Source organism: Anopheles stephensi, chromosome 2, assembly GCF_013141755.1.
Source record: "Anopheles stephensi strain Indian chromosome 2, UCI_ANSTEP_V1.0, whole genome shotgun sequence".
Lineage (NCBI taxonomy): Eukaryota > Metazoa > Arthropoda > Insecta > Diptera > Culicidae > Anopheles > Anopheles stephensi.
The window spans coordinates 47,143,301-47,152,565 of record NC_050202.1 but is presented as its reverse complement, the minus strand read 5'-3'; the positions used below and the strand labels follow the sequence as shown (position 1 = coordinate 47,152,565).

Here is a 9,265-nt window from a genome sequence, read left to right as displayed (position 1 = left end):
GACCGGGTGCAGCTGGCAACAGGCGACGAACCTTAAGGGTTACATTGCAGGGTTACTAGGAGGAGTTTTTAATGGTAAAAATAATTAAAAAAAAGTATTTTTTCGGAGACTTGAACGGGTGCAGGTGGCATCAGGCGACGAACCTTAAGGGTTACATTGCACGGTTACTGAGGTAGGTTTTTATTTGCATAATAAATTAAAAATAGGTTTTTGTGGAGACTTCAACTGACGCAGCTGGCAACAGGCGACAAACTTCAAACGTCATTGTGCAGGGTTACTAAGAGACGTTTTTATTTTTTAATACTTTTTTTGTACAGAGACTTCAATGAGCGCAGCTGGCAACAGGCGACGTCGAAGTTCAAGGGTTATTACAGGGTTACTAGGAGAGGTTTTTCTATGTAAGTTTAATTGGCAAGAACACGTTTTTGTAGAGGGACGTCAACATCGAATCCAACAGTAGGCGACGAGCTTCAAACTTCAAAGCAGGGTTACCCGAGATAGTTACCTTTTTTTTTAAGATCCTTATAAATATGTGATATTACAAAAACAAACACAAACACAAAAAATAAGAAACGCACACACACACACAAAAGCATAGTTTTAATTAAGATGTTTGCAGATTTTTATTTTCATTTAGCTACTACAGTCGGTTGTTCTTGTTTGTTGTTGTTGTTTTGTTTGTTTGTTTGTTTTTTTTTCTCTCTGTTTTTTTTCGTCTTCTTCTTTCTTCCTTTCTTTTAACGCTTCGTTTCGCTTCGCTTCATTCATTTCATTTCTGCAGTTTTATTTATGTAACACGTGTTTTGTCGCAATATTCATGTTATCTCTTTGCGCCGCAATATTGTAACACATTTTTCCTTCGCTTTTCCGCTTCTGTTTCCGTATCTCTTGCATTACTAATGTAGGGGGTAGGAAAGGAAGGGGGCGCCACCGAGCGGGGAGTTTTTTTTCTGTATGCATAGTCAACCGTACACGCTAGTGTGCATGCATGTGTGTTTATGGCGTGTGTATGTGTGTGTGTGTTTCGATTGCATTGCACAGTGTAAACGCATCCGGATCTTGATGTAGGATTGAATGGGTGTGTGTGTGTGCGTGTTTGGTATGCCTTCTTTATATTTCTCTCTATCTTTCTCTCGCTCTCGCTTTCTCGCTCTGATTCTCCATCACAATCACTCTATACGATTCCTTGTTTTTACACATGGAGTTTAACATGTGCAGTTAGACTTTACTAAAATGTACAACATTACCTGCCCTCTTTTAAGCACTAGCAATTAGTGTGACTGGAGAGAGTAGTGTTCACGCGAGCGCTTCTCCGTATGTATGTGTGTGTTTTACTCTTGCTCTAACTTTCTGCTCCATTTCGTTTTATACAGCACACAATAGTATAATATATGTATATCGCTCTGAACGCTTAATTTATCTCTACATTAACACACACACACACACGCACACATGCGAACTTCTTTTTATCGGTAGCAGGATATTTTTATAAAGCGAGAGAGACTTTACGCCACACGCACACACACACGCACGCACACGCACGTACATATGCGCGGTATATAATTTTTTCTCTCTTGTTAACAATCATATGTTCAACCTGTGTGACGCAAACAGGGTCACACACGCACACACATACACACGCATGCATGCACACGCATACACACACATATTCTTTTAGCTGTCCATGATTTAATTGCTAAACACGATTAAGAGCTAAACACAGCTTCTTTCGCTTCCACCACACAACTCCCTTGTTTCCCCTGTTCTTCTACAAGTTTGCTTCCTTCTGCCAAGGTGTATTAATACCTCTTTTGCTCTCTACCACACACACACGCGCACATAGTACAATGACTCCATTACTACCACAAAGCAAATGCGTTGTGATTTTTCTCCTTGTTCCTTGTTTGTTTGCTTGGGTTGGTTGGGTTTATTTGCTTCTGTTTTGCTGGCCACCCCTGTTTTCCTTCCTCTCTTAATGCTGTGTATTCTTTTGTGTGTGTGTGTGTGTTTTTTTGCATTGACTTAAATAATCTTATTGAGTAGATGTGTAGGTTTTTATTTCCTTTTTTTCTCTTCTGTTACTCGCATTTTAACTCGCGCACATACACAGGCGTTACCAAGCACGCACGCACACACTCATACACAATTAGCGCTCTCTTTCTCTCTCACTCACAAGCACACACACAAACACTCTCATTTAGTTAATTCTCATACTATTCCAGAAACTACACTAAATCTCGTGCCGCACACGCACACGTACACGCTCTCTCTCTCTCTCGTTCTTTCTTTTTGTTTCCTGTTTCCACTTAGCCGATATATGTATACTAAGTAGTGTATGTTGGGTTAGGTTTTCACGTCTGCTTTTCATTCGGGTTTGCGTTCTCTCTCTCTCTCTCTCTCTCTCTCTCTCTCTCTCTCTGTTCGGCTAGCTAGTTAGTTAGTGATTCAGCTTCAAAACACGGGTCTCCCATCTCCTTTTCCCTGTCGCAAAAAGTACTTGGGAGAAGCTTGAGCTACTACTGCTACGTTAGTAGGCTACGATTTGAATCTCTCTCTCTCTCTCTCTCGTTTGCCCATTCGTTCTCTCTATCTCGCTCTTTTGCATTTTCACACGGACGCCATGTTTTTTTTTAACGAAGCTTATCGTCATCGATCTAGTAGTAGCAGCAGCAGCAGATTTGAAGTGGATGAAAAACCCTGCCCCGTTTCATTTATCATTTCTCTCTTTCGCTCTCTCTCTCGCTCTAGTTTACCGTTTCTCGTTCTCATTTCCACACGCAGCAATGGTAGCTTTGATTCTAGCGTAGTACAATGTTGTGTCCTTTGTCATTTTGTTTGCCTGGTGTGTTTTGACAGAAAACTAGCATATATCAATTATATAAACCAATGTCGGCATGTGTGTGTGTGTGTGTAAGTGAAGGCAACTGCCACTCACTCACCCACCACAACACACCACACGCATTTTATCATCTGTTTTGGGGCGGTTTATGGTAATTCAGTGTACAATGCATGATAAGGGGGCGCGCGTGAGTGTGTGCGTGTGTGTTTGCAGCTTTACTTTTTTTGTTGACTTTTGTGTTTGTGTTTGTATGCCACGCTGTATAAAATATCAATGTGCTCGACTCGGTTCCTATTTATCTAAATAGCTGTTTAAACTCATTATTCCTTCTCAAATATTGCATACAGACACCACACACACACCCGCGCGCTCACGCTCTCACACATATTCACAACACTTTTTTATCGCCCTGTTTGCTTGTTTTGTTGCCATGTTTGTGTGTGTTTTGTTTGTTATGGTAGCGTTTAACACAATTTTTATAACAATGTACAAAATGCATCCTAAATACCAAATCTCGCTCGGCTGCTGCTGTTGCCAACATGCCGTGGTTTTAAGGAAGAGGAAAAAAAAGAAGTAAAAATCAAACTGAAGCTGATTTTCTTAGTTTTAACCCTTCTTTTGCTGTCCTTTTCTTTGCTAAACGATTGGTAAGCTTGTTATCTGCATGTCTCTGTCTTTCTGCATTTGTGTGTGTGTGTGCATGATCTTTACTTTATGAGACGACGGTAACACATGGGGGAAATATAGTTGGCTTTCTTCAACCACTTTTCCACTTTCTTTCTGTTCTCCTAAGTTCTCTCTAGCTAGCTTAGTTTCTGGGTGGTTTGTTTGCCGTTTAACTTGTTTGTGTTGTTTAATTGTATTTTTCTCTCTCTTATTCTGATTTAATCTTTTATTTCTTCTTCTGCCTATTTTGCTTTTCCTTTGTAAGCGTTCAAAGTTTGTATATGAGTGTGTGTGCATGTGTATTGGAAAGATATATAAAGAAGGGTTGTGTTGTAATGTGCTTTTCCGATTTTCTCTTTCCCTTTTTAAAACATATACAAACACATCTATACACCCACCCACACACACAAATGTAGAAAGAGAAGAGTGGAAACTATTTCATATCACAATTAGATTTAGAGCAGGAGCAACACCGACGTTAATCAATAGGAACCGAAGTCAGCAACGGGGGCCCCAGAGAGAGTTAGTCCTTCCTGTCATTTTGCCCTAGCTCAACCACCCGCAATCAAACTCAATGGTGGTGGTGGAGAGTGACGAGAGCAGCAGTGGTGGTGGTGGGGGAGCGCGATACTGATAATTTTATATACAAACAGAAGGATGTTCAAAGTTCTGTTGTTCAACACCTTCGGTTAAACAACTGCCCCATTCGCCATATTGAAAATAACAACAGAAGAACGGGGTTTGTTTCTCTCTTGTTCAAAGTTTGATTTGCTTTTTTCTGTTTTCTGTTGTGTGTTGTGTGGTTTTGCTATGTTCCGCGGGGTTTGTCTTTTTTTATTGTGGTAAGCATTTTCTGCAGTTTTCGTGTTTGTTACTGTTTTTTTGTTTTGTTTTGTTTTGCATGATTCTTGTTCTTGTTCGTCTTCCAATGGCAGGATGTAACCGACAGTATATGTACTTCTGTTTTTTCCCATTTTCTTCTTATTCTTGTTATTCCTTTTTTTGTTAAAGTTTTATGTTTTTGCTTTTTTTTGTATAGTTTTAGACTTTTTTTTAGTTTTGTTTTGTTTTACGCATTTACCTCCTGCGGAATTGTGGAGAAACAAGGGAAAAAACATGAACTGAACTGTGTACATTGAAAAAAAAAATAGAAAAACATAAATTAACTTTTTTACACCATGATTGATCTTTTTTTTTTGTTGCGAGAGAGAAAGCTTTCGATATGAAAGTTTGAACATAACGGATGTAGAAAGAGATTTTTTAATTTCTTGTTTTCTTCTATATCTTTTTAGTGTTTTTTGGGCGACATCTGGCGGTTTTTTTGGGAAGAAGGAGAGCAGAAAAAGGGGACCAGATTGTGAGATAGGCTGACTGACACTATGGTAAGGAAAACGTATATAGAAAGACAGTGCCATAAAGCTAAACTAACAGGTGCAATTTTGTTTGTGTGTGTGTGTGTTGGCAGCAAAATTATTCAACGCGTGGTGTAAGGAGGTGTATATGGGGTGGCAAGGCAAAAGCACAGTGGGCATTACAGCGGGCATTAATAAGTACACTAATGTAGTATTGAACAGGGTACGGCAGGCAAAACAAAAGGGGCGAAAATGATCAGTCTTCAAAAAAGAAATATTATGCTTTAATATTAATCAACCTTTTTGGAGAGGAAAAACACGGCTGGATCGGGGTTTAAATCTCATCCAGACCACCACCTCACCCTCGTACGCAGGACTGGCTACTTTGCTTCTGGGGTAAAATCAAGCCACACTAAGCTAGAAATGGCAGGCTGAGACCTCTCGTGGTTTTGTAGTGCCCCAAGGAAGAAGAAGAAGAAGAAGAAGAAGTGTCATAGAACACACAGTGAAACGTCGTCTCTTAATCACATAGAGCGTCCTTTTCAACTGTCTGTTGACTTTATTTCAGAAGCGTACCAAAAACATCTCACCCTAACGTGAAGAGACGCTCGAAAGCTTTGATCTATCTCGTCAGGGATCGTCACAGAACATAACTGTCTGAGGCGCACGTCCTTAATGTGTTCATGGATTAAATTTTTTTTTTTTAATAATTTAGCTACAGAATTTATATGCCACAATTTCCCCTACTTTGCCTGCAACACCCCGTACAAAGTGACAATCAGAACGTGTACATATATTCGTGATACTGACAAAAGCTCTTTTAGATACGAAAATTGAAAAAGGGAATACAATTGCTTTTCCTTTCCCAGGTTGAGGCGTGGAGGCGTGTGCAGATGACGTCCGACGTCTGATTGATTGTGCGGAGTTATAAATTTCTAGATCGTGCTTCGTTATAAGTATCAAAAGGTGGGTCAAAAGGTCAAAACGTGTGTGTTGCAGTGGATATTTTCAAGTAGCGTAGAAGAAGTGTCTCTAAAACCAAAAAGTCCTTTGTAGCTAGTAAAAAAACTAAATCAATCGTAAGTCGGTGAAGTGAACCATCCAAAAGCGTATCCAACTACCCGCTGTTGTGCTACCAAATATCGTTCAGAAGCATCAGTAAAACAATGAGACAAACGAAGGATTAATCGTGTTTAGAAAAAGCCACACAACGTTAAGAAAATAGTGATTTTCTGGAATTATAATGTGTGTAGCATACACACACAAAATCAGACACGTTGCAGCATTCCATGCATGGCAAAGAAAAACAACTTTAATTAAAGTGATGGAGCATTCTACTCAAACCAGACCATCACACCACTACTCTCTACTGCTTTGTGCTTGGAAGAGGTTAGAGGAATTGAAAGGTATTATCCCCCTTTCAGACAGAATATGGCAGGGAAGGGGTTAATGTGTGTGTGTCTGTGTGGACATAAGGACACCGCAGTTTGTAGCCCGCAGGACGCAGCAGCAGCAAGAAAAAGCGTCCTCACAGCGCGCTTTTGTAACAATTCTCTATAACGGCTCAATGATTGGCTTTGAGTTTTCGAACAAGAATGACATTACGGTCGGTGCTATCGCTTGATTACTGTATCCTCTTTCGATGAGTTTTGCTATTGCTTTTCACGACATGAGCTTTGGCTGCTTGCACGGGCGGTGTTATACGTTGCTTTGCGTTTTCGAGCGCTCTATGTCTATTTGTTTTTCTTTGCATTAAGCAGAAGAAGAAGAAGAAGCAGTAGGGGATTAGATACGACGACGCACTATTTCTTATCGTTTATCAATCGTGCTATTGCTTCATTACGTGCTCTTCGTGCGTTCCTCTTTTAAATATCGTTTTAAAAAGTGCTTCTCGCTCGTGTAGGCTACCGATCCTAAACTTGACGCGATTATCTATAACTCTGACCGTAAAAGAGATTGACTTTAAACGTTTGCTAGATTGTGTGCAAGATTGGAATAAAAATCGTTTTGTTTGCCTTTCTTCCTTTCTTTTTAGCCTGTTTAGGTTTTTTGTTGTTCTAATAAATCGACCACTATTAACCCTTACACTGTCTACGTCAATCCCTCGCGATGCGATTCGTCGCGATTTCCATCCGGCAGCCTCAATATGTATGGGGAATCGTTGCCAAATCTAGCAACACTAGTAACAGGAAAAAAACGTTTAAAATGAAAATATATATTCAACAGACTATGATAGCGGACAGAAACTAGTCGTATAGCTATATCGATCAGACGAAGAAGTACTCGTACGCGATCTTCCTCATACGACATCATTAGCCAACAAAAATAATATCGTCCAAAGCCTAAACAATTATTGCACCCTGATCGTTTATACCGTTGCGTTAAAATTAACCGAAAACGTACCTAAACATATAATGTCACCGTGTGGGAGCGGTGCAACCGATTTACTCTCCCGAGAGGCTTGGATAGTTCTACTAGATTAATCTACCATAGCTTCCTCTACTCTGTGTAGCGAGTATTTTACTTTGTTCCGGGCTGTGCATCACGAAGGACCGCCGGTTAACAATCACGCGCCCGGGTTAAATATGATTCACATTTATCTTCTTTCTACACTCTCCTCTTCTAAGCTGCAGCAAAATGCGCTTTACCATCGAAACAGTTTCCTAACTATGCGTTGCCTAAACGTATCTTGCGTTTGTTTTGTCCTTCCTAACCCCATACCCTCGTCGAGCGGGGAGCCGCAAGAGCCAAAGCTTTAGCGATGTGTAGTATTACACGGGATACAATTAACGAGCAAGCAGGAGGATTCGCAAGAGATGTTTTATGATGAATGGCCTCCGCTCGTTCATTCATTCCCAGAGTATACGTAGGAAGGATAACACGACAGTAAGATCATTAACGTCTAGATCAATGTCATCATCGAGATCACTGCGGGTTTTTTTTTGGTTCGGTTTTTCATCGCGTACAGATTTTAGAAAGCACATCCAATTGGGCGTATTGGTCGTGGAGAAGCACACACGATGGTGGGAAGGTGTTTCGCGCGCGCGATTTAAAGATGTTGTCACAGATTGTAGAAGGTGGTGGTGTGTTACACAGGTAAGTTGCGTGATTGAAGAAGAGTGGTAGTAGTGGTGAAAGTAGTAGTAGTAGTAGTAGTAGTAATAGAAGGTATAGCAGTCACAGGAGAAGAAGATAGCACAAGTACATAGAGTCAGACGTCGGTGAAGGTGGACGTGGCACACGTGGCGAAGAATGTCGCAGTCGGGAAAAGAGAGATGGTGGTAGATTGTAAGAGATAGTGTATCGTTAATTATTTAAACTGCCATTATTAACTTGTGACGGAAGAAGAATTCAAAATTGCATTGACAAGAACTGAAGGTCAGGACAGGTGCGCACAGAACGTAAACGGAACTTCTTCTTCTCTTTCTCTCCCTCTCTCTCTCCACGGTTTGTAGTTTGTGTTTCGTTCAGATACGAATTATTACACACAAAACGGAAACTTGCTTTGCTAGATGGGGTTGTGGGCAATGTGTGAGAGACGGTGTGGTGGAAACTTTCCATCCATTTGCAGCGTTTGATTTGCTTCTCTAAGCGTGCAGTGTTGTGCATGGATGTCGCGTAAAACTTAAGAATGGTTCGCAATTTCGCTGCTTTTAAATGCTATGCTGTACACACGCACACTCGCACAGACACAACCAAAAACGGGGTTTGAAATTAGGGCACGCGTAAAACCAAAGAGAGAGAAACGGTAACCGTAAACTGAGAGTAAGAAAAACCAACAAAAAAAAAAGGAGGAAGAAAACGATGAAAACCCAAAATGGAAACGGAACCCAACAACAACGGAAAAACCGAAAAACAAACACACAGCCGACACACGCGACTTGTTTCTTGAACGCAAATACATTACAATGGAAGTGATGGCGTTGGTGTCGAGGCCAGCACGGAGGTCGATGGGTAGCGGATCGTATGCTGCGACGAGGCCTGGATGTAGTCCTGACTCGGGTTTAACACGCTGTCCCGCGAGTTGGAGTGGGAGGTGGCGCGAAGAAGCTTCACGGCTTCGCGCTCCGGGCTGCATTGCACTGCTTCTAGTCATTTCTGACGGGATGATTTCTTCTTCTTTCGTTTAAAGAAACAGCAACATCTGGAAGAAGAAAAAAAAGGGAGTGGATGCCGATCAGATAAGGTCAAAAATATTTACAATCAGTTTTTTTCCTATTAACATCGTCTTACTAAAGTTACTAAATTATCCTCTAACGAAGAGTCCCTAAATTGACGTACCACGATAGCTGATCTAACTAGAACATCCGGCGTGGGCTATTTTCGAACCATCCTTCACATATACATGATATGATGCTCAATACAATTGCCCAACTCCCTCGCTCCCAGCACTTGCGATAGGAAGGCA

At 40.9% G+C, this 9,265-nt stretch overlaps 1 protein-coding gene across 37 annotated transcripts in view; it reads right to left on the bottom strand.

Annotated features, from left to right (window-relative positions):
- Positions 1-763: 763 nt before the first annotated feature.
- LOC118507005 (casein kinase I) overlaps positions 764-9,265 on the bottom strand; it is an 83,383-nt gene continuing 74,881 nt past the window's right edge. For all 37 annotated transcript variants that reach the window (XM_036044899.1, XM_036044917.1, XM_036044940.1 and 34 more), the window contains one exon: positions 764-9,001. In XM_036044899.1, coding sequence (XP_035900792.1) covers positions 8,950-9,001 — 52 coding nt within the window. In that variant the 3' untranslated portion in view covers positions 764-8,949. The remainder of the gene's footprint in view (positions 9,002-9,265) is intronic.